The sequence below is a fragment of the Kogia breviceps genome, chromosome 10 (genome assembly GCF_026419965.1).
Source record: "Kogia breviceps isolate mKogBre1 chromosome 10, mKogBre1 haplotype 1, whole genome shotgun sequence".
NCBI classification, from domain to species: domain Eukaryota; kingdom Metazoa; phylum Chordata; class Mammalia; order Artiodactyla; family Physeteridae; genus Kogia; species Kogia breviceps.
In genome coordinates, this window is record NC_081319.1 from 7,755,387 (window position 1) to 7,781,597 (window position 26,211).

A 26,211-nucleotide genomic window follows, 5' to 3' on the forward strand; every position below is an offset into this window, starting at 1 on the left:
TTACACAAAGTTTTTAATTCAAAGATATATCAGTTTGTTCTCTAGTCCTTTAGAGAAGCCAACAAAAATACTTTGACAGGTTTATGTTTGACTTTTTTTTTTTTTTTTTTTTTTTTTGTGGTACGCGGGCCTCTCACTGTTGTGGCCCCTCCCATTGCGGAGCGCAGGCTCCGGACGCACAGGCTCAGCGGCCATGGCTCACGGGCCCAGCCGCTCCGCGGCATGTGGGATCTTCCCAGACCGGGGCACGAACCCGTGTCCCCTGCATTGGCAGGCGGACTCTCAACCACTGCGCCACCAGGGAAGCCCTATGTTTGACTTTGAAAAGCATCACCACCTTTGTGTACTGAAAGAAAAATTTCTTTAAATATGACTTGTTGGTCCCATACTTCATCTACCAGTGTAATAACTGCTGTTTACAAATAGAAATGTCTGTTTAGTTCTATTAATCTGGATAACAGATGCATACTGTAATTTTTAAAGCAGATAGTAAACTTTTCTGTAGGTCTTGTGAGATTTCATCTTGTCATGGGGCAAACACTATTTTACAAAGTGTAACAATGCTTCATTTTTTAAAGTTGACGTGAAGAACCTGAGCAACTAAATAACAAAGCTGCAGAGACAGTGAAATGTAACCTCATGATCTGATTATGCTCTCTGCCTTTCCCTTAGGCCAGGGTAGCTTTCCACCTGCTACAGTGGAAAACAGGAACTACTATAAAGCCTGAAAATAAAATGTTCTAAACCCAAATCCCAGAGTACTTTAGTAGGCTTAGCATCTTTAAAGCATTTTAAGAAAAGTACTAATTGCCCAACTATAACAGCTCCAAAGAAAAGCTCTGCTTTCTCTTAAGGGTTGTTCCATTCTGTTCACACCTTTTGCTATCTAGGGTGAAGAGATTTACACCAAACTTCACTTCTCTTAATACCGTTTTTCTCTCAAAGCAAGTTCCTCATGCTGACGTTTCCACTGTCAGGAAGCACTGGCAGCACTACTAATCATCTTCATTCTTTGCATTACCAAGGAGATCTTTCTCCATCTTGTTCTGAAGGATGAACAAAACTTTGAGGTGTACGTTTCAGAAGATAAACTGCAGCATGAAGACCCCCTACGTTGACCCAGACGGTATGTACCTTCCGCCAGAGGTGTCCCATTCCAGATAATGCCTGTGTACACACAAAAAGTTAGAAGAGTAATTAGCTTATAATTGCTTCTCTACCAACCAAGGATCTTAGTAAGAAACACTGGGAGAAAACAAATCTTATTGAAATATCCCCAAGTGTACTTAAAAAGGTCCTAAAGTTGTCATGGGCTGAGTTTTCAAGCTAACGTACAGCACCTTGATAAAGCATTTCTTGTCCTGGGTCAGTAGTACAGCTTGGCCTGTCCCTGGCCTACAGACACGGCTCATCTCCCGTAGGCAAGCTGGATAAAGGTTCCAGTTTCTCTTCTTGGAGCCCATCCTATAAAAGAAGGTCTAATGAGTCACTTACTTTCACAAAAAATAAGTATCTAGGACTATAGGAAATGAGAAGTTACTAAAAACTCATTGCAATAAGGAAGTCCTGAGGTATGAAAAATAGCTGCCTTCTAGAGCCAAAGCTTTGTCATTACATGTCAATGAAATGATTAGATTTAGTAAGTTGTTTAGAATTCTGAATGGGATGAACTGGTTACAGAAAAGATTTGACAACTATAATAGTTATGTTCATAGTTACGTAAGTTGTCCCCTTAATGAGTATAAGCAATCATTATGTAAATGAAACCAGTGATTAAAAAATAGCCTGAGAAACAAGTTTTCCTCAACTTTTCTCAAGTATTACTGTAATTCAACAATGGGCTACAAAGTGGATAAACCCGTGATGGTCAGGATCAAAGTGTAGTTAATATATTCCTGAGTTCTCAGAAGAAACAAAATGGGTGAATCTATCATATTGTTACATTCTTAAGTGAAAAACTTAAGTCTGCTAAAAGAAATGGAGATTTCTGACAGAATAAGCTCAAGGAAAATACAACAGATGTAGAAGACAAGTGGGTACTAATATAACAAATGAAAGTAAAATTCATATTTTTACAAGTCCCACCTTTTTCCAAATGGCATGTCTGTTACAATAATGTCCACAGAGCCAGTTCTTAGTGGCAAGTTGCAGATATCCCACTGAATAGTATCTATGGGCAAGCCCCCGGATAGTTTGCTGTGGCGACAAAAAAAAAGGTGTTTCAACATATCCTGAAGAATGAAATTTTAAAAGACTTTTCTTCTGAAGAGACTGCTATAAAATACAAAAACTAAAATAATAATATCAGTGAGAACATCAACAACTTAGTAAAAATTTTTAGCAGGTAGGCAGAAAGCATAGGTCATAAGCTAAAACTTATAATGACAGTGCGTAAGAAACAAGTAAAATAAAAAAAATTAGTTAAGATTGGTTTTCAAAAGATGTCTATATCTGTTTCATCTACAATTTAAGAAGACAAGGGGAAAAGACTTAACACAAAGAACTGTAGTACACAACTTGAAAACAGTGTTGAGGCAGTTAATTACATAACTGATGATGTAAAAACATTGTTGATGAAACATACACTGGAAAAAAACAGAACACTGAAGAGAAAAAAGCTGATGAGGTGACATATCTGAAGGATAAAGTTTGGTAAGTCTACACAGAAATAACAGGAGACCTAAAGAAACAGATATGTAAAATTAGGAAATATAGAGGTATTGGTCTTAAGATTAAAAAATGTATCATACTATAAAAAAACAAGAGAACAAAAAAGTTCACATCAAAAAAATGACAGAAGGCAGAATGAATATAATAATATAAATGATTTAAATCCTCCCCATTAAGGCAAAGCTACTAGTTTAAGAAACAAAATTTTAACAGGCAATAATAATGCACAGGCTAAAAATTAAAAGCAAATCAAAGATTATGAGCAGCAATTAAAAGTTGTAATACTGATATTTAATAAAGAATTTAAGAAAAAATGCAATAGAGGTAGTCACTACATAATAGGAAAAAATACAGATATTAAAAATATGTATTATACTCACAAGCACCAATAGCTGCAATAAAACAAAACAAAAAAGGCAAAAAATATTAAAAGTCAACGTAAGATTGGGACTTCCCTGGTGGTCCAGTTGTAAAGAATCTGCCTTCCAATGCAGGGGATGTGGGTTTGATCCCTGGCCGGGGAACTAAGATCCCACATGCTGCGGGGCAACTAAGCCCACGTGCCACAAACTCACAGCTAGAGAGAGAAAAATCTACACACCACAACTAGAGAGAGGCCTGCTCGCCACAATGAAATATCCCGCATGCCTCAATGAAGACCCCGCATACTGCAACTAAGACCCGATGCAGCCAAATAAATAATAAAAATAAATATTTTTTTAAAATCGAGGTAAGATTGATAGAAATGGTACAGGTTGAACAGACAAAAAGTGAAGATGCAGAGGATATGAAAAACAAATATGATAAAATATTCAGAAAATAGAAATTATTTGCTTAAAAATATCAGGTTTCAAAGAAACCCTAGTCATGTACTATACCTCAGGAAAAATCTCTATAAATATAAAACAAAATATATCATAAAAATTCATTAATCACAAAACAATATAAAAATAAAAGCTTTTAACTACTTATGTATAAAAAATGATCTAAACCATTGGTCCTCAAAGTTGGGCCACAGACCAGCAGCGTCAACATCACTGGGAAGCTGGCCAGGAAATGCAGACCCTCAGGTCCCATCCTAAACCTACTGAATCAGAATCTGTGCGTAGTTAACAGGTTCCCCAGGTGATTCATTTGCACATTAAAGTTTGAAAAGCGAGAGTCAAGTATATAACCAACCATTTAGAAAGTAACCAAAACAGATTTATCAAAATCTATAGGATATGGTCAACAGGAGTACTTAGCATAAAAGTCAGCTCTCGTAAAAACTTTTATTAGAAAGAAGACATTTACAGCATATAACTTAAGATTTTAGATTACAAATGAAAAGACCTCAATAGGAAATAGGAATAAAAAACAAAAAGCATCAAGCATAAAACCAGAGAACAAACAGTATATGAAAGAACAAAACAAAGTACTGGCAATCTAATCAAAAGGGAAAAAAACAAAACTAGCAAAGAAGAGAATATGCAATATACAGACATAAAATAATACTAAGGCATACCATGTATAAATAATAAATATGAAAATTTGCATAAAATGAACAAATATTCTTAAAAACAACTGATTTCTACTTACAAATATAAACCTCACACTAAGGGTCATGGAGGCAGCTGTGAGGTCAATCATGGGATATAATGACTTCCTGTGCTCCTGGATATGAAGCACCTGTAAGACCTAACAAATCTGCTTACCACTACATATTTCTGCCACTTTATAAGAAAATGAAGCACTCCAGCAGAGGAGACCAGAGAAACAATTTTGTGATGAGGTCTCTAGTAGGAAACTGCAGACCAACTGCTATGTGAACCAATTTTTCCCAAAGACAGCTGAGAATTTGAAAGACTGGTGAAAGGCTGGCACAGATGGTGTGTCGTCAAATGCAATTTGTAGCAGTGGGCTAGGGCTTAAGGTACTATAGCAACATACATCTCAGGATGGGAAATTTCCCAGAGGCTAACAGACTTTCAATGCACAGATATCAAAGGGATATGGTTGAAGGACCTTGGAATATTTTGCTTGGAGAAGAGAGGATGTGGAGAGCTGGGATGGAGGGAGAGGAGGGCTGGTAGCCCTTCAAACATCTGATGTTAATCATCACTGTGACACAGATAAGATTTTTCTTTAGGGACTCAAGTGGAAGAAAAAACCCAGATCTGTACAAGGTACAGGGAGAAATTCAAGTTCCCGAAAAGATATGACTAGCACTCAAAGCTGTGCTAAGCTGGAATCAACAGCCTTCAGAGTCATAAGAGGTGTTTATACAGGCTGGAAGACCATTGGTCAGGATCTCCTACAGGACATTTAGGGACTGTAGGGACAGCTTTCAGGTCTCTTCCAACTCTGAGATTTAAGTGCCAAATAACAGAGGAAAGGCTAAATAAACTAATATTTCTGTACAATGGAATATTATGCAGTCATTAAAAAACAGATTGAATAAAAACATAAAAAGCATTTGAAAAATTTTTAATGTTTTCAACTGTTTAATTGCATTAGAAAATATTAATATTTTAATATGTACTTGTTTTACAAGAACCTAGAAATCCTGAATTGAGAAAATGATTACAAAGCATGTCTATGTGTCAGTCTGAGTTATGAATGAATTAGGTCCTGGGGCCCATGTGGTCTTGTAAGACTACAATCATCAAAAGTGGTCCTGAAGCATACTAACAAGAGGACATGAAAGCTAATACATGTGGGATATGCAAATATTTGGATATTAGATTATTTATCCCCCAGTATTTCTCTAATCCTTATAGCATGTAGCAGAGGATTGAGTTCCTTGTTTGTGTTCAATTAAGTTTCAGATATGAGAATGCACCGCTGCCACTTCTGTCCTCTTCCCCGACAGCTAGGAGGACAGCTAAGGCCCCTTCTCTCACCCCCTTCACAGGGTGCCTTCTCCAAACTACATCACTTATTCAATACTAAAACATTTCCAGAGAAAAGACTACTAGTCAGTTAAGAGCAGTCTTCTGCCTGTGTTAAACCCCCGGCTGGATGCCTGCATGCACTAATGGAAAACTTACGAAATTAAAATGAATCTAGGCAGTTCTTCCACTACATGGGAAAAATGATATCTGAATAAGGAAAGAAAAAGGAAGACAGAAATAAAAATAGTTGCATTAGGGTGGGGGAAATTATAGTTAAATTTAAAACATTTAAAAAATACAAATTAGTTTCAATCAACTTTTAAAATTTAAATGGAGTCTCAATATATTCATTTGGCTATAATACTGTCACAATGCACTGGGTGTATTAGTTCATAAAGCCAATATGAAAAGTGATTATCGGACTTCCCTGGTGGTGTAGTGGTTAAGAATCCGCCTGCCAATGCAGGGAACACAGGTATGATCCTGGTCCAGGAAGATCCCACATGCTGCGGAGCAACTAAACCTGTGCACCACAACTACTGAGCCTGTGCTCTAGAGCCCGCAAGCCACAAATACTGAGCCTCCGTGCCACAGCTACTGAAGCCCAGGCGCCTAGAGCCCATGCTCTGCAACAAGAGACGCCACTGTAATGAGAAGCCCGTGCACCGCAATGAAGAGTAGCCCCCGTCTGCTGCAACTAGAGAAAGCCCGTGCGCAGCAACGAAGACCCAACGCAGCCAAAAAGAAATAATTAATTTTAAAAAAAGAAAACTGATTTTCTAAGTCTAAGAAATGCTACAAAATCTTTTAAATTAAAATTTTACCCTTCTTTCACTTGGCTCTTGGTCAATAAAGATGAGATATTATTTGCTGCTCTATTCACAGCCGACGGATTATTATCACCAGCAATGTGAAAACAGTTAGACCATTCTGTAGCCCCCTAAAAGACAAAAGGATATATGAAAACAGAAGTACCAAACTGCAAAACAAAACCCCAAACCAAAAAGTGATTAAAGGTAAAATCATTTCAATCACTTGTCAAATAAGACAATCCAATCCAATAATCCAATGCTTTTCTAAAGTGGCAAAACACTGCATGCTGTCAACTTTGCTATTCCCCTTGTTGAAATGCCCTCCTGTTCTTTCTGTTTGCTGAACTCTTACTCATCTCTCAAGGCCCAGCTCAAACATCGTGCCCTCTGTGACATCAAGCACAACTCTCCAAGCTGTCTCTCATTTGCTCCTCCAAAAGCACTCTGTACATGTATCTGCCACTGCATTTGCTCTCTTTTTACTTATTTCTATACCTGTCTGCCGCTCAACACGTCTGGGAACTCCTTAAGGATAGGTCTGGTATGTCATTCAGTCCCTCACCCAGCAGTGTCTGCCACACGGTAGGCATTACAGACTTTAAATACAAATGTAGTTTGAAGATGTTAACCAAATCAAACTGACTAACCTATATCCTTTTGTGATTATGGAATTTTTATATAATCCGATAACCTGGAATATTTGAGAATATAAATAAAGTTTAATCTCTATTATATAGGCTTTTGAATGATAACCACCATATTCTTGAAAGGATTTTGTCATTAAAAAATAAATAAATTTATTTACTTTATTTATTTTTGGCTCTGTTGGGTCTTCGTTGCTGCACACAGGCTTTCTCTAGTTGCGGAGAGCGGGGGCTACTCTCCGTTGCGGTGTGTGGGCTTCCCGTTGTGGTGGCTTCTCTTGTTGCGGAGCACGGGCTCTAGGTGTGCAGGCTTCAATAGATGTGGCACGTGGGCTCAGTAGTTGTAGCTTGTGGGCTCTAGAGTGCAGGTTCAGTAGTTGTGGCGCACGGGCTTAGTTGCTCCGTGGCATGTGGGATCTTCCTGGACCAGGGCTCAAACCCATGTCCCCTGCATTGGCAGGCGGATTCTTAACCATTGCGTCACCAGGGAAACCCAGGATTTTGTAATTTTAAATCAAAAACATGTCAGCAGAACAGAAATACCGAGCTTTCCATATTATTTGTGTAATGAGGTGACATACTACCCTAGGTCTGAACAATGTTCTGTGCAGATTAACAGAAGGTTTCTGACATGAAAGCAGAGATAGTTCTGCCCTTGGTTTAGGGATGAGTAACAAACACCTCTTCCTTGGTAAACAATAATACCCCCTCATCTATGGACACAGGGCTTCTTAGCTTTTTCTTTTGCCCAGACCCTTGAGGGTAATGGAGAAGGGTGATATAGGGAGGATGATGTAGAGTTTGATGAAAGCCTCTCTGGTGATTCTGACTGTCCAGTATTCATTTTTTCTTCTAAACCTATTTAGATTTTCAGCCCCTGAAAGAGATGGGTTTTATAGTACTTCCAAGTTTTAAAGGCAGTATTATAAATCAAATACTTTTTATACTTTGGTGAACAAACTGTCTATACACCCTTTCAATTCCTTTCATAATTTCATTCATTTTGATCATATACCAACTTAGGTTTTTCCATATTGACATCCTCATGCCTACCCCTACATGGAAATGCCTCAAACATTTTTTTTCTTTTTATCTTTTTTTTTGGTGGGGCTTGGAGCTCCTCTGGTCTCTCTCTAGCTCTGTTGTATATTTCTTAACATGTAGTGACCTTCACTGCTATTCCAGACAATAGACACATCATGGTTTAATGCTAGAGAAGCACACTCTGCTTTGTTCCCAGAATTCTTTGCGACAACAACTGAGTTTTCTGTGTGGCTCTTTAGCCAGAGTAAATTTCTCTAGCTGACACTAGCAGAAAACAGCAGTCATCTAGACTACTATGATTTCCTTCTGGGATTCTAATTCCCAGATAGCAGATGTCATTTTCTAATTGCAGTCTGGATTATTTTTCCCTTTGTGGGTTGTTTTGGACTTGCTCATCTGTCCAGTTTCTGCTCACTCACAATATCTGTAGTATCTCCCAGCAGTTTATTCCCATTGGCTTTATGTATACTACATGTAAAGCAATTTTTTACAAATTTAAATTTAAGCAATTTTACTGGTGCCCTCTTCCAAATTATTTATTATAAAAGTTTAGATAATATTGATTCAATAGTACAGATTCAAGGAGACTCTCCTGTTAAATGTTCTCCAATTAGAAAACACCTTTCTATTTCTTGCTTTGCTTTAGGCAGTTTTTTTTTTTTTTGCGGTATGCGGGCCTCTCACTGTTGTGGCCTCTCCCGTTGCGGAGCACAGGCTCCGGACGCGCAGGCCTAGCGGCCATGGCTCACGGGCTTAGTTGCTCCGCGGCATGTGGTATCTTCCCGGACCAGGGCACGAACCCGTGTCTCCTGCATCGGCAGGCGGATTCTCAACCACTGCGCCACCAGGGAAGCCCCTTTAGGCAGTTTTTGAGTCCTCTCAATGTCATTCATGGTATTTTCTGAAAACTTTGTAACCTTGCTAGACTTCCTAACAAAGCTAACTAATGGTCACAGGCTTCCCCATCTTACAAGAACCTAGGAGGATGAAGAAGCATAGTCTCACTTTATAGAGATGAAATGCCCTCCTCCAGTTCATGCTTGTACCTTCAATTATCTTTTCTGTTCAAGTCTGCCAGTTTGTCTGTTACAGAAATGGGACTCACCAGTTTATAACTCTCAGCCTCCTCTGTAATCCAGTGACTAAACATGACTTATAACCTAAATCTAGTCCTTGGCTATTTGTAATAAGTGGCTACATCCTTATCACAAAAGTTCCAGCTTTACTAGTGTAATTCACTCAAAACTCTTGGGTCCATCGACCTAACCTTGATTTCATTATGTCTAATTTACCCATGAGTTCTAGAACATTCTGGATGTATCACTTCCTTATCTAAAAGCTAAAGAAGGGCTCCCCTGGTGGCGCAGTAGTTAAGAATCTGCCTGCCAATGCAGGGGACACAGATTTGAGCCCTGGCCTGGGAAGATCCCACATGGCACAGAGCAACTAAGCCTGTGCACCACAACTACTGAGTCTGTGCTCTAGAGCCCTCAAACCACAACTACTGAGCACACATGCCACAACTGCTGAAGCCCACGTGCCTAGAGCCCATGCTCCGCAACAAGGGAAGCCACCGCAATCAGAAGCCTGCACACCGCAACAAAGAATAGCCCCCGCTGGCCACAACTACAGAAAACCCATGCACCGCAACAAAGACCCAATGCAGACAAAAATAAAATTTAAAAAATAACAAATAAATAAATAAAGAAAAGCTAAAGAAAAGTTATTACCTCAATTGATATTGCCCCTGTTCCACACATCGGATCAACTATTATATCAGTAGGCTGAGGAGCACAGAGCCTAAAGAAGAAAACAGCCTATGTGAACAGACAAGACTTCCACAGTGACTATTCCTCCTAAAGCTGTAAGATCAAAGGCCTGTTATGCTAGCATGAAGAAACAATTGATATTTATTTAAAAAATCAATTTGTAATTACCTGTTGACTCTATATCCTAGCACTTAAAAAAACAAAAACAAAAACATTACATATAACTAAAAGGCCCCTTTGACTACCATCCAAAATCCCATTTCACTTCCAAATGGAAATAACTTCTAGATCTTTTAATATATGTGTATATATGCTTTTAGAAAACACATGTTATTTTGTATATAGACCTGTGTTGTTACATTTAAAACAACTCAAATGTGTCAAGTAGAACATGTATCGATATAAGTTTACTGGAAATTATTCACTCAGTATTCCTTTCCTAATTAATTCAATTTTAAAGATAATAACATTGCTATAAAATAACTGCTTTCCTTTGAGCACTTAGTATTTGCCAGGCATGGATTTAAGCTCTTTGCATGCATTATCTCTTTTAATCCTTTTAACAATCTTGTGAGATAGGTTACTATTATTATTCTCATTTACAGATAAGCTGATGCAAACCTGTCCATGGACACAAAGCTAGTAGGTGACAGCGTCAGGATTAGAGGCATTACTGTTAGTGGCTTAAATGTTACCTCTTCTATGAAGCATCCCCTCCTCAGACAGGCGACAAGGTTTCTCTTTCCTTCTTTTGTTCTGCTATTCTTTCCACATTCTATTATGGTTCTCCCTTACAAAACAGATATTCCTGGGGACTAACTCTGGATTCTTATTGTAATATCTGTCCAGCTCTACTTCTCCATTCCTGCCCCTCAACACATGGCAACAGAATCCTTGGCAACCCTCTTGGTAGTAAGCAACCCTGTACTCCCAGCCACTGCTGCTGGGTCTGGGTGAACACATGACTAAAACTATGTCAACCAGATTCTCTCTTCTAAGACGTGGGAACAAAGAGCTAGAAGACCTAGGCAATATGGGGCTGGCTGGTTATTTAAAATTGGAAATACATAAATTTAGATGACGGGCAGCCATTTACACAGATGAGCAGAGACAAGAACCCAGTCGGCTCCCAGGGTAGATAAAAGTGACTGTCTAGGTTTCTGGTGGTTTTCTAAGACCTGGTTCCTACCCTTCTTAAGATATGGCTTTTAGTTTTTCTGTGGATTTCCCAAGACTACTCAGTATCTTGCCAGTAATTCCACCTCCCACACAATCATCACTTTTTAAAAATCTTAAACTAGCTTACTTAGGTTTCTAACAGTTGCACCCCAAATAACTCTCCACATCCCTGGCTCCTACCATAATGCCTGGCAGTAGATAATAAATGTCTGTTAAATGAATGAAGACTAGGAGCTCTTTCTTAAACGGGTGCAGTTTTCTGTTGTTGTCATTGAACTGACAGGTTCCAATTGTATTGAACTAGGACTCCATGGATGAGCAGGGTAAAAGAGGAAGCAAAGATTGGGGGAGAAGGAAATACAATTAACTACCAGGCTATAACAGGCACTGTATGTAACAGGTATTTTTCATCTGTTTTTGCAATTTACTCCTCCCTAATAATCCTTTAAGTCTAATATCAAACCCATTTTGCAGTCTGGCAAACAGAAACCCAGAGAAAACAACTCGTCCTAGTGGTGGAAAGAAACACCCAATCAAAGGGAAAAGGGCAAAGGAGAAAAAGTTATGTCTTGCTCTTGGAAAAGTGGAATATTTTCCATGTGAGTATAAGATTTAAAAATATAAGTAAAAGCTCTCTGTGTTCACTTATACATTATACACATTAAAAAAATCTCTGCTTTCATCTGCTTCACTGCATAGAAATGAAACAAAGCAAAATTTGTTCTATTTCCCAACACGCAGTATATCCTTTCTAAACAGAAACGTGATAACCACGTTCAAGAGGCAGATGAAAACTATCGTTTTCATTTTAAAATCAAGAAAATTGAGACAGTAATTAAGTGATATTTTCAGGATCTCAAGGAATCAACATTGGATACAAAGAAAGAGAGCTTTAGCTTTTTATCCTGTTCCTTAACGACTAGATCCTAACACAGTACCTCACAAAAAATTACATTTTGAAGGGAAAATTCAAACCAAGTTGTCACTTTCATCTACATGGCAAACCCATTCTCTGACCTGAGCATCCCATAGGCAAGAGTAGATCTAAGAGTTGTGGGTCCAAAATGTGTGATATTTCTTCGGTGGAGACTCTCTTCTGTCAATGCAATGCCCACAACAATTTCATTATCATGGATATTCAAAAGAACCTATAAAATAAAAATAAAATAATTTTAGGGTTATTCGAACTGTACTTATCACTAAGATTTTAAAATTTGAGGCTTTATTAATTTTTGTTACTTTATTACTGAGCTATACTTTGCATACAGTAAAATGCACAAATCTTAAGTGTGCAGTGCAGTAATTTTTACATATAAATGCTGTGTAACCAGCATCATATAAAGATATATAGTTTTTCTTGCCCTCTGTCAATACCCACCACAAATTATCATTAATCTGACCACTACCATGATAAAATATTTTGTCTTTTTTTGAGCTTCATATAAATGAAATCATTTAAGAATATTCTATTTGAAAATTGTAAAATCTATTTTATTCTTCTTTTAATTCACCGTATTCACAGTTAGCTATAACCAGATTCCCCCCGAATTTTTATAAGAGAAACACATTTTGAAGGTTTCCAGGTGTTTAATATGCATTTTTAAAAATTTTAACTTTTTTGGAAAAAATTCCAAACATCCAGAAATGCTTACCCAGAACACTGGCACAACGAACTCTTAAGTATGCTCTTCACTTAGATTAACCAGCTGTTAACGATGGGCCACGTTTGCTTTAACACCTATTATTTTTTTAGTACTTTTTAAAACTTGACTCAAGTAATGTCTGTGAAAGAATGTTTCTTTTTGGTCTGAGTTATAGTTCTTCTAACACACAGTTAAATGTATACTATTCAAAGAAAAATAGAAGTTGAAATAAAGTATGTTCTGCAATCTTCCACCTAAAATTTCCTCATCATGATCTTAACAGCAGCAGCTAACACTTACCTAGCTATCTGCAAACCACTGTTTTACACATTTTATATTTGTTACCTCATTTCATAGCCACACCCTCTGATCTAGGTATTATTATCCTCCTTTTATAGATAAGGAAACGAAGGCACAAAGAGGTCAGTTTACTTGCCCAAAGTTACACAGCTCGTAAACTGGGATTTAAATCCATGTAGTATGGTTCCAGAATCTGTACTCTGAGCTCCCATGCTAACTTCTGGACATCACTGTTCTAGTTAGCCTATTCATTCTCATAACAGCTGTTAAAAGAAAAAAAAGAATGGGGACTTGTTCTTCTGATTTGATATACAAAAAAAAAAAAGTTACAGAGAGAACAGGCAACTTGCCCCAGATTCAAGTGTCCCAAAAGCAACAGTAAATGACTCCTTGGTGAAAACGTCAGTTGCTAGGGGCCTTTTAAGCTGTCAGAGATGGAAAGACTTGTTAGTATGGCTGACATGTGAATCACCCTTAGAGTAGAAGATTGAGACCAAGGAGGGTAAGCATGCTAAAAAGAGGTATCTGGATTTGGGAATCTAGCAGAATTGAAGAAAGAGGACAGCTGGCTCTAGCATGAGTATTAGCAATGATGTCCTGATTTTAGAAGGTCGAGGTTTGTTTTAAAAATGTATTCCACTTCAGAAGCAAAGTCTGAAACCAAGACACACAAAACAAAATAGTTGTTTTAATTCTTTTCAATTTTATAATCTGAAAGTCCACATTATGTTGTAAAAAGCACTAGTTTAGAAATTAGAAAATTCAAGTCTTAATAGCTCCCATCTATTAAACATGTAGTATAGACCAGGTATCACACCAGATACTTAAAATGTATAATCTCATTTAACCTTCAGGACACACAGGTATAAACAATTATTGGCTCCATTTGAAACAGAGGCTCAGAATAACTTGTCCAAAGTTACACAGTTAGGGAGTCAAAAGTTGGATCTAGCTCTGTCTCAATAGCCCATGCTCTTGTTAATGATACCCTACAGTTTTCTTTCTTTGTGACATCTTTGTCTGGTTTTGGTATCAGGGTGATGGTGGTCCTGTAGAATGAGTTTGGGAGTGTTCCTCCCTCTGCTATATTTTGGAAGAGTTTGAGAAGGATAGGTGTTAGCTCTTCTCTAAATGTTTGATAGAATTCGCCTGTGAAGCCATCTGGTCCTGGGCTTTTGTTTGTTGGAAGATTTTAAATCACTGTTTCAATTTCAGTGCTTGTGATTGGTCTGTTCATATTTTCTATTTCTTCCTGGTTCAGTCTCGGAAGGTTGTGCGTTTCTAAGAATTTGTCCATTTCTTCCAGGTTGTCCATTTTATTGGCATATAGTTGCTTGTAGTAATCTCTCATGATCCTTTGTATCTCTGCAGTGTCAGTTGTTAACTTCTCCTTTTTCATTTCTAATTCTATTGATTTGAGTCTTCTCCCTTTTTTTCTTCCTGAGTTTGGCTAATGGTTTCTCAATTTTGTTCATCTTCTCAAAGAACCAGCTTTTAGTTTTACTGATCTTTGCTATAGTTTCCTTCATTTCTTTTTCATTTATTTCTGATCTGATCTTTATGATTTATTTCCTTCTGCTAACTTTGGGGGGGGTTTTTGTACTTCTTTCTCTAATTGCTTTAGGTGTAAGGTTAGTTTGTTTATTTGAGATGTTTGTTTCTTAAGGTAGGACTGTATTGCTATAAACTTCCCTCTTAGAACTGCTTTTGTTCCATCCCATAGGTTTTGAGTCATCATGTAGACATTTCTCCAAAGATATACAGATTGCCAACAAACACATGAAACAATGCTCAACATCCTTAATCATTAGAGAAATGCAAATCAAAACTACAATGAGATATCATCTCACACCAGTCAGAATGGCCATCATCAAAAAATCTACAAACAATAAATGCTGGAGAGGGTGTGGAGAAAAGGGAACCCTCTTGCACTGTTGGTGGGACTGTAAATTGATACAGCCACTATGGAGAACAGTATGGAGTTTCCTTAAAAAACTAAAAATAGAACTACCATATGACCCAGCAATCCCACTACTGGGCATATACCCTGAGAAAACCATAATTCAAAGAGTCATGTACCACAATGTTCACTGCAGCTCTATTTACAATAACCAGGACATGAAAGCAACCTAAGTGTCCACCGACAGACGAATGGATAAAGAAGATGTGGCACATATATACAATGGAATATTACTCAGCCATAAAAAGAAACGAAATTGAGTTATTTGTAGTGAGGTGGATGGACCTAGAGTCTGTCATACAGAGTGAAGTAAGTCAGAAAGAGAAAAACAAATACTGCATGCTAACACATATATATGGAATCTAAGGAAAAAAAATGGTCATGAAGAACCTAGGGGCAAGATGGGAATAAAGACGCAGACCTACTAGAGAATGGACTTGAGGATATGGGGAGGGGGAAGGGTAAGCTGGGACAAAGTGAGAGAGTGGCATGGACATATATACACTACCAAATGTAAAATAGATAGCTAGTGGGAAACAACCACATAGCACAGGGAGATCAGCTCGGTGCTTTGTGACCACCTAGAGGGGTGGGATAGGGAGGGTGGGAGGGAGGGAGACGCAAGAGGGAAGAGATATGGGGATATATGTATATGTATAACTGATTCATTTTGTTATAAAGCAGAAACTAACACACCATTGTAAAGCAATTATACTCCAATAAAGATGTTTAAAAAAAAAAGAAACCGGGCTTCCCTGGTGGCTCAGTGGTTGAGAGTCTGCCTGCCGATGCAGGGGACAAGGGTTCGTGCCCCAGTCCGGGAAAATCCCACATGCTACTGAGCAGCTGGGCCCGTGAGCCATGGCTGCTGAGCCTGCGCATCCCGAGCCTGTGCTCCACGACGGGAGAGGCCACAGCACTGAGAGGCCCGCATACAGAAAAAAAAAAAAAAAAAAAAAAGAAACCCTATTAGCTTTGTGGCCTCAGTTTAATTGTCCATAAGATTGGGTTAGTCTTGAAAATTCTACACATTTATAACGATAGCCTTCTTGAATCATCACAGTAAGAGCCTGCACTTACCTCCACATCAAAGTTGGTCATGTCAGCCTTCCACTTAAAATAATCTTGAACAGCACCCCCAAAATCTCTTGCTGCCTCATTTGAGGAAAAGCAATGTTTCTCTCCTGCCCTGTTGCATGTGACTCTAAACTTCAGCACTTCAGGATCAGTTTCTTCTTTTGAGCTTTTCTCAGTCTCATCTTTGTAAGCTGTCAAATCATCACCTACTAATGTTGATATCTCTTCTTTGATGGCTGGATTTTCATAATAGTCTAAGATCTGTGAATCTAAGACATTGTTAGTGAACGCTTTTTTGACATCTCTCTCATCTGTTTTGTCTCCTTGTCCACTTTCAATCTTGTCTTTACTTGAATTCTGATTTATCTTTTTGTGCTTTGTTTTTTTTTTCTTGAAACATGTGTTAATTTTCCATATTTTTAAAGGGTCTGACCATGGAAGCTTCCCAGCCAAGTCCTCAAAATCCTTTAGAACTTCTTCCTGTAAAAGAGAGAATGAAATCCATTCATTTCATTCATTTCTCACCACTTTAATTGAACAAATAAACCCCTACTTTGCCTATAGACTACATTAATTGTTATGTTGGGGGGGGCAGAAGTACAGGACAAAAGAGTAAATAATATAATGTCTGCAACTGAGGAAATTAAAGTCTCACTGAAAATTAAGATTTACACAAATTAAGGCTACTACAGAATAATACAAGACAGAATGGTAGATCAGAGGCTGGGATTCAAGATTAAAATGTAAGCAAATAACGAACTATTAACAGTGGTTACCTCCAGCGAGGGGAAATGAGGGGATGAAAGACAGGGGAGGGAGGGCAGCTTACCTCTCACTGACTTCCTTTTGAATTTTGTGCTGTGTATACATATTAACTATTTTTGAAAAGAAAAAACCCAAACCTTAAGCAGTTAAAAATGTATCTATCCAATTTCTAAATAGTATCTATAGTCATCTTTTAGAAAAGTACATCTGATCATGCTTAAAGCCCCTCAACAGCCTCCCATTACACCCCCCAAAATTTAACTTCCTTAAAAAGCCCAAACAACCCGACTCTTGCCTGTGTCTTTTACATCACTTCAGGATCATTCTCTCCCTAGCTTTATACCTCTGCTTGGAAGGTATTTGCTTCATATGGCCTCTCTGCACTGCTGGTTCCTTTCTCATTGTTTAACAGCAATTTAAAAGGCACATCCTTTGAGAGACCTGCTCTACTTAAAGTAATCCTCTCAAGTCCTTCTTTTCTCATTTTATTTTCTTTAGAGAACTTAACACTATCTAAAGTTATTAGGTTTAGGCTCCTCCCAGAAGGTAAGCACAGGGTGGAAAGACCTTAGCTGTCTTGACCATTGCTATAAACCACACATTTAGAGCAGTGTCTGGCGTAAAAAAGGTGCTCAGTAAACAGCTAATGCATATGTGGTTAAATGTTAAAATGGGTGGTACAGAGCCGTGCTGTCCAATTCAGCAGCCACTAGTCACATACAGCTACTGAAATATTTTAAATGATTTAAAATTAAAAATTCAGTTTCTCAGTCATATTAGCTACACTTCACATGACTATCATGTTGGACAGCATAAACATACAACGTTTCCATCAGAAGTTCTGGCGCAGAGCACTGGCACGGACAGTGTTAGTTACTGAAGATCAAAGTAGAAAGAAATCAGTGCTGACTGATGGAGCTGAGACTTAAATTGGAAGTGAGTGAAGGCTCTAGTACTACTTGAAACCTGATGAAATAATGGTAATTTCAGGTTGGCAAATTCAATTTTATTTACAAATAATTTCCATATAAAGGGCATCTATAGGACTTGTAGGTTTAACATGGTGGGATAACACTGGTACAGCCCCTTTCTTTCTTCAGAAACCACTCTAAAAGAAAAGAACAACAGAAATACCAACTCTATCCTAATAGAATCTACATGATATCTGTAACCTAGAAACAGAACATAAGAATTCCCGGGTTCAGTGAAAGTAAAGCAGAAGTGCAGGAAGACACCAGAGGGAGAATGACTACAGATCTCAGACAAAGGGGAGAGCAGTCTGCAGAGCAGTAGGAAATAAACTCTTCTCTGGAACAGCAGGGAAGAAGTACATGCACTGAGAGGGAGCGTCCCTGGATCTTGTTTGTACCCAGAAGCAGCAGAGGAGAGAAATGGAGGTTGAACAAGGAATCTCACAGACATGCTCTATTTGCTGGAAACAGAGTAGAGATGGGGAGGGATACTCTACATTATGAATAACCCTAAAGCTGCTGAATGCTTCCATCTAGGGAGAAGTAAAGGTTAAAAGAACTCATTAAGTGGTATGGAAATTACACCTCAATAAAGCTATTTAAAAAATGAAGGAAGAGGACTCATTCACCACAACCTTTTGTCAAAAGGAACTTCACAGTGAACCAGGGGGATTTCTTGCTAGCTTGGAACAGTTCCTGAACCTCCTATAAACAGTAGGCCCAAGAGGAACTACCTCATTCAAAGATGAGCAATTATCAAAAGGTATCAGCACCAGACTTATATGAACGGAAAAAAGGAGAAAAGGGACAGAAAAACAAACAGCAGACAGAAACCAGTGACCAGAAAGACACTGCCACAGAGCAGCTGAAAACCGTCATCAAATATGTTGACATGACATCAAAAAATGTAATAAGGAGATACTTTTGCAAAATAAGAGCTCAAAGCAGAGATATAAAAGCAGGAAAAAGATGAGGGGAGCCGCCAGAAGGAAATGAAACAGGATCTTGTCGAGTTCAAAGAAAAAGTGGAATAAAAAACCAAACCACTGTAAAAATGAAGACCATATTGAAAGCACCACATATAAAAGCCACCGCTGAAAACACAATAAGGGATATGAAGAAAAGTAAAGCAAGCACAATAAAAATGAGCAAAAATTTTAAAAAGGATTAAAGAGAACATGATAAAACATCAAAGACAGTCAAAGAGATCCTACTGTATGTATAACTGGTTTATCCCCGATGAAGGGATTTAAAATAAACAAAACATATGAAAAAAATAATTCAAGAAAACTTTTAAGAAATATAAATGGAAGTGAATTTCTCTATAGACTGACATGTCTTAACTGGAATTAGCAACAAGGAGACATACCCTGGTGAACTTCAAAGATTGAAAAAAAAAATCATCTGGGCATCAAGCAAAAATAACAAGAAAGCAACAAATAAGGAGGAAAAATAACAGGATGACTTCAGAATTCTCCATGGCAACATTTCATGCTAGAAGAGAACAAACACTGTCTATGATATTCTTAAGGAAGGAAAGCGTGACTCCAAATTTCAAACCCAAACTATTAATCAAATAGAAAGGTGAAAGACAAACATTTGTGAACTCATGCCAGTCAAGAGATAAAAACTGTAACAAAAGGACAGGTAGTGTGCCTATAATCAATTTAACTATAGGTCTAAAATGAAAACAAATATAGGGATTATGACTGCAAAACAGAATGTAAATGTTACAAAGTGGCCTGTCGTTGGAGGGGAAAGAGAACAGAAGATGGGAAGTAATTTAAGCACACTGATATCCCCTTGTCTCATACCCCAAGGTCAAAGGATAGAAATTAACGCTTAGCAGAGAAAGTGCAAAACACAGGCAGTTTGGTGCTTCCAGAATATAATCTCAGTGACTTTTCATGCAGCATTAAAGCCTTTTTGGGTTTCATCCAATCTTTAAAATAAATAAATTAATTTAAAAAGATGGGCTTCCCTGGTGGCGCAGTGGTTGAGAGTTCGCCTGCTGATGCAGGGGACATGGGTTCGTGCCCCTGTCCGGGAAGATCCCACATGCTGCGGAGCGGCTGGGCCCGTGAGCCATGGCCACTGAGCCTGTGTGTCTGGAGCCTGTGCTCCGCAACAGGAGAGGCCACAACAGTGAGAGGCCCGTGTACCGCAAAAAAAAAAAAAGATTTTTAAAAAAGTATATTTAAAGGCATGTGTTTCAACACTAAGAAAAATTATAAAACTGGAAGGTGAAAGAGAAGGAAGAGAGATGTGGGAAATATGCCAGTTTCATCACTGCTCTTAGTAGGGATTCAAAAATACTGTGTAAACAGTAGATTAAGTTGTATTTATAAAGGTAACAGCTGGAGAGCAAATACAAGCCTTCCAAATATTTTAAAACACGTGCACGGGGAAAAAGCAAAGAAAACACATAACATAAATTTTTAAAAAGAAAGAAAAAGAAAGCAGAAGGTGTGTAGCATAAATGTGACAGAACCAAGACCAAACATTTCTGTCATGTCAGTAAACATCAATGGGATAAACTTATTAAACAGAAAAATGATCCTCAGACTGAAGGTGTACAAGGGTGTATATAGGATGTTCACTGCACTACTGTAATAGCAAGACTGAAAAATCCTAATGTCCTAAAATGGGACCGATTAAATTGTGATACAGTCAAATCCAACAATGATATTGCCATGATCTCCAAGATAAATGAGAAAAAACACAGCACAGGACAGTATGTACGTCATACTTCCCTTTGTGTAAATATGTAAATAAAATACACGTATTCATAAAATATCTCTAGAAGGATATCTCAGAAATTGGTAATAGTTGTTGCCTCCAAGGAGGGGAACACGTGGTATGAAAACAGGGGAATACTTTTCATTGTATATCTTTTCAGTCTTTACAGTTTTGCTCTAAGTACATGTATAAACTAGCTTAAAAAAATTTAAATCACAGATGTTAGCTTTTTTTAATCAGTTAATAAAATTCATGATATCATCTGAATGTTTAAAAATAAGAGAACCCATTAGAATGCTTAAACTAACAGGCTTTTATAAGCCATGAGAAAGTATAATGCAACAAACAAAAACTGATGGTCAACAGAATGAAAACTAGAAGCCAATGTTTATTGTTTTTTGAGGGTTTTTTTGTTTGTTTTTTTGTGGTACGCGGGCCTCTCACTGTTGTGGCCTCTCCCGTTGCGGAGCACAGGCTCCCGACGCGCAGGCTCAGCGGCCATGGCTCATGGGCCCAGCCGCTCCGCGGCATGTGGGATCTTCCCGGACCCGGGCACGAACCCGTGTCTCCTGCATTGGCAGGCGGATTCTCAACCACTGCGCCACCAGGGAAGCCCGTAGCCAATGTTTAAAAACAAGGTTTTATTGGGGCCATGTTCCAAATTAAGTCCACAAAGTGAAGGGCTTAACAATTTCTCATGGTCATATACAAGAGAAGTTGCCCTTGCAGAGATTTGAAAATCTACCTTAGGGCTTCCCTGGTGGCGCAGTAGTTAAGAATCCACCTGCCAATGCAGGGGACACAGGTTCATGCCCTGGTTTTGGCAGATCCCACATGCTGTGGAGCAACTAAGCCCATGTGCCACAACTACTGAGCCCAAGTGCCACAACTACTGAAGCCCATGTGCCTAGAGCCCGTGCTCCGCAACAAGAAAAGCCACCACAATGAGAAGCCCGCGCACCGCAACGAAGAGTAGCCCCCGCTCGCCTCAACTAGAGAAAGCCCGTGTGCAACAACAAAGATCCAATGCAGCCAAAAGTAAAATAAATAAATAAATTAAAAAAAATAAATGAATAAAAGGTGAAATTATTTTTTAAAAAAAGAAAGAAAGAAAATCTGCCTTAATCCCTGCTGCTCTTCTTCTGGGACTTCCACCAGTAATATCTTTTGCAGTTACTTACAAGGCAACTCTGAATACCTGGCTCATATAGAACCATTCCATAATAACAAATTCACCTCCAAAACACTCAAAATAATACAAACTCTAAGATGACAAAAACATAGTAACTGAAGAAAATATTAATAACACCCTAGTAGGTTAGAGGCAAGAATTTAAGATGGACACTTATAGTTTTAAAAAATATGTTAACATTTATTCATGTATAGAATTGACTATCACAATTTTGAAATACTTAAGAGCAAAAACTGTCACTACCCTGCCTGTTATTTACTAGTTTAATAGATATGATATGGTTGGCAATGCCTTTCAGAAGGCTGAAGGGTTATAAAACTAGTGTTAGAAGTTACATTTTTAGTTAATAAAATTATCTATTTTGAGTCTCAATTCTTTTAGGTCTGTTTTTTTCTAGGTTGGGGGTTCATATCAGTTTGACTGGTTTTGAAATCAACCTGTTGTCAATAAATAAAAATTAGAGAATTAGGCAGCACATCACAACTTTAAAAAAGATTATTTCTAATATAGGCAATAAAACTGAAAGAAAAAACTTTTCAAGTATTTGACTCTGGAAACCAGACCAAAAAGCAATCTGGAAAAATACCAAAGACTCACTGTGATCTATTTTCAGCCTTCAGCTTAAGCAGCATCTCAATATTTAGGAATCAGATGCTAAATACAAGTTGGGGACAAAGCTGTTATCCTAACAACTGAAGGAGTTTTTAGATATTACTTTGGCTTTATTTCAAAAAACAAGCTAGAGAAGAAAGCAGGGCAAAAGGAGCATGGTGAGAGAAAGTGTTATTTGTAGATGACACAAACTGTCACCTACTCTGGTTCACAGCCTAGAAGCGATTCTATTTTGAAACCATATACATCAGCAAAGCTCATCTAAGGTGTCCATCTTTTGCAAGAAAGTCAAACAATTTGTTCTATTTCTTATAAGTTTTTCAATATTGATTTTTATTTATTCTGTTATTCTTTCATCTTTTTAGAAAATGAAATACAATTAACATATAATATTATTTTAGTCTCAGGTGTACACATAATGATTCAGTATTTGTTTACATTGCAAAATGATCACCACAAGTCTAGTTAACATCTGTCACCATACCGTTAAAATTTTTTCTTGTGACAAGAACTTTTAAGACCTACTATCTCAGCAATTTGCAAATATGCAATACAGTATTATTAATTACAGTCACCATACTGTACATTATAGCCCCAGGACTTACTTATCTTATAACTGGAAATCTGTACCTGTTGACTCCCTTCACCCATTCCCCACCCCCTGCAATAATGATTTTTTTTTTTTATTTTTTTTTTTTTTTTGCGGTATGCGGGCCTCTCACTGCTGTGGCCTCTCCCGTTGCGGAGCACAGGCTCCGGACGCGCAGGCCTAGCGGCCATGGCTCACGGGCTTAGTTGCTCCGCGGCATGTGGGATCTTCCCGGACCAGGGCACGAACCCGTGTCCCCTGCATCGGCAGGCGGACTCTCAACCACTGCGCCACCAGGGAAGCCCAATAATGATTTTTAAAAGCAGCTTTTGCAATGGACTGTCAATAAATCTCTGGATTTTACTGTAAAAGTCTCCCAGTATTCTATATTATAAAAGCACCAGTAACGCTAAACGATACACAGAATGTGAAAAGTGGAAATAATCTCTTTGGGAAGATGGCTGAAAATCAGCTGCTGCGTTTGGGATGGCTCACCTTTTTTTCTTTGAACTGGTAATCCTTAAACTCCTGAACAACCACAAATAAGTTATCAACTGATCTCAGACAGTGAACCTGGGGAGGGAAAAAAAATGTTAGAAACAAATTTCTGCAAAAGCTTGTGAAGTGCATAAACTATCAACATTTAAATATAAAAATTAGGTACAAAGATTTTAAAGCAGCTAATACCTATAATTTGTATTTAAAATTTTTCCCAGCTTCTGTTCCTCTACAGAAAAGGGGAAAAAGATAGATGGCAGGATAGAAGCTTGAAGTGTTATGTGGGCAACATGGGTTTGGAGCGGGAAGGGAGAGGTGAAGACAGTGAAGTGGGGCTTTATACTGCTCTCATGGCTCCCTGGGGTACTGTATAGGGTTTGAGCTCCAGCTCTGTGATTATTAGCTAAGCAACCCTGTGCAAATTACTTACTCCTAAGCTCAATTTTAGGAATAAAATTAATTAATCTTTAATTAATGAGGATAATGGTAGGGACTATCTTTACAAAGCTGATGAGTTATTAACTAAAATACTGGATGAAAAATACTTGCTTCCTAATTCATTCCACAGATACGTCGTGGGTGTCTACTATATGCCAGATACTAAGAGCTTGGGAGATACTGACCAAAAAAAAGAAAAAACAAACAAACAGGCAACAATCCCTGCCCTCATGTTGCTTATGCAGTAATGAGATACAGCTTAGCTTTTACTTTAGTGGGATGGCAGTTTGCTGACCTTCACTTCTCACCTTCAGTGATTCCTAATTACTTTTGAGCAAGAATAAATTTGATACAGATAAAAAGAAAAATCTCTCCCTTTATGCTTCACCACTGAAGTGTAAACTTCAGCTAGATGCTGAAGTAAATAAATTCTAAGAGGCGTAGCAGATACTAAGAATTTCTTCACAAGTCTCACAGGATCCTTTCTGGTGAATTCATCCTCAGAAAATATCAGGATCACTTCTAAAAAATACAGCAAACCTAGCAGTCACACTTACAAATCAGTACCCAATGGAAAATGCAGTAATACTTTAAAATCACCTGATCTGGGGCAGAGCAAAGAAAAGCAATAAGGATTCCAGAGAGATCTGTAAAGTAGAAAGTAACCATAAGATGATCTATTTAGAAAACTATTTTAAACATTGCTTCATTCAAACCTGAGCCAGACTTTCCACTGAAATGTCAAAATATATCTTGCCCCGGTCTTTGCTGATTTTGCACGATGACCCCAATTTCTCTCTCACTTCGTCTGCAGCTGTTTGCTCAAAACCAGTAGGCACAGTGGCTCCAATAGTGACTTGGAGATGTTCAGACTCACTTCTGATGCCACTTTCTGTCACTTGTATAGACTTCTGGTTCTCATGAAGGTTCACATCCAGGAGCTGGTTAGTGGCTTCTTGAACATCAGACATATTGGCAGTGCTTCCAAGGTCCTGAATACAGTCCCTTTAAAAGTAGTACAGAAAAGAAAAAGAAATAATGCCTAAACGTTATCACCTCTTATTTCAACTATAACAAAAAACATCTGCTTTGGAGGTCTGCCAGAACACAACACAACTGAATCAGTATTCAACGAAGATAAAAGGACTGAATAACACAGGTACAAAGTGGAGGATATAAAATATCATTAAACAAGCAATACAGATACTGTGGAAGAAAAGGAGAAAGACAAGAGTATTTCCACAGCATGCAATGTTTGGTTTGGGATCACCTATCTTGATGATAGCCATCGCATAACAACAACAGTTAATCCCAAAACAGAAGTTGCTAGAACACATTCAAAAATATTTCTGTATCTAGTCCTTTTTCAGCTAGCAGTTAAGAACATGGGGCTTTGGAATTTCAGACCTGGCTCTGAATTCTTGCCCTCACCATTCAGAGGCTGAATGACCTAAAACAAGTTTATTCTCCATTGCCTCAACTTCCTCATCTGCCAAATGGGAACTGAATAATGCCTCTCTCTTAGAGTTGTTGTAAGACTTCAGTGGGAATAGCATACGGCCAGGCCCATGATTAAAACTTGCCAATTAAGGATATCTATCTTCCTCCTTGAAATGGATAGTGATTCATGCATTAAAAAATGATTAACTGAGCATCTACTATCTAGTGACTATAAATATTTGAATGCCTAAGACAGGCCAGGCTCTGGGATGCTTGGATGGGCATCAAGAGAGATCTGTGAACTATCTAAACCAGTAAGCCAAATTTCCTTTATCTGAGCTTTTGGTAGGGTGGCGGGCGCGGTGGAGTAGGAGGCACTAGAGAGCTGGGTGGAAGGTGGAGATCAATAGTTCTCGGCAGATTTTCAAAGTTTTGTGAGCCAAAACAACGTAAGTAGGCCCAGAGTACCTACACAGTTCTTATTCTGTACCCGGAACAGGCGACAGTGTCTAACACAAGTAAAAGTCAGTTCCTGCCATTAAGGAGCTCACAGTCACTGATGCGACCTCCATCTGCTAAATAAGGCAGCTGAAGCCCACGAAAGGACGTATCCTACCACGGTCAGAGAGCCAGCCAGTGGCGCAGGCTAGAATGAAACCCACGTCTCCCGACTCCCACCCCCAGGGCCCTAATCACAGGATCCCGGGGAGCAGGTGAAGCCCAGGGAAAGGTAGCGAGAAGGGCTCCACCGTGGATCGGGCTGAAGTGAAGCCAGCCTCCGGGTCGCAAGACGAAGGCCACCCTTTCCTGCCGAGGGTCAGCAGCGCCCCACCAGGCCACTCCCACCCGCCGCCCGGTTACCTGCCGCCAGCGATTACCCTTCCGGCTCCCGGTGCCGGCGAGGCCAGCGAACCCAGGTCACCCCGCCGGAAGCCGCCTCGGTGCGCCGGAAACGGAAGTCTGGTGGCGCGTTCTCAGCGGCTCCGGGCTAGGGGC

At 38.7% G+C, this 26,211-nt stretch overlaps 1 protein-coding gene across 6 annotated transcripts; it reads right to left on the reverse strand.

Annotated features, from left to right (window-relative positions):
• Positions 1-26,211, reverse strand: THUMPD3 (THUMP domain containing 3). 6 transcript variants are annotated; one of them, XM_067043561.1, is made up of 12 exons: positions 26,077-26,160; positions 24,492-24,780; positions 23,335-23,412; positions 15,975-16,451; positions 12,009-12,139; positions 9,774-9,843; positions 6,368-6,483; positions 5,700-5,750; positions 2,086-2,196; positions 1,341-1,464; positions 1,135-1,167; positions 1-1,046 (listed from the first exon to the last, which is right to left on the reverse strand). In XM_067043561.1, exons 2-12 carry the CDS (start codon positions 24,744-24,746, stop codon positions 996-998), a joined length of 1,497 nt encoding a protein of 498 aa, XP_066899662.1. In that variant the 5' UTR covers positions 24,747-24,780; positions 26,077-26,160; the 3' UTR covers positions 1-995. The 6 variants fall into 6 exon arrangements, with proteins under 6 accessions (XP_066899662.1, XP_066899663.1, XP_066899660.1 ...); XM_067043562.1 differs by lacking the exon at positions 5,700-5,750; XM_067043559.1 differs by having other exon boundaries at positions 1-1,167.

What these genes read in the sequence shown, in the direction of transcription:
- THUMPD3 (XM_067043559.1), bottom strand. Translation starts at nt 24,746, where the DNA reads ATGTCTGATGTTCAAGAAGCCACTAACCAGCTCCTGGATGTGAACCTT. An exon ending in CAGTGGAAAGTCTGGCTCAG is followed by an intron (nt 23,413 to 24,491) that starts GTTTGAATGAAG and finishes TTCCCTCCCCAG; the next exon opens with GTTCACTGTCTGAGATCAGT. An exon ending in CAGGGGCAATATCAATTGAG is followed by an intron (nt 6,484 to 9,773) that starts GTAATAACTTTT and finishes TTTGTCTTTTAG; the next exon opens with GGGGCTACAGAATGGTCTAA.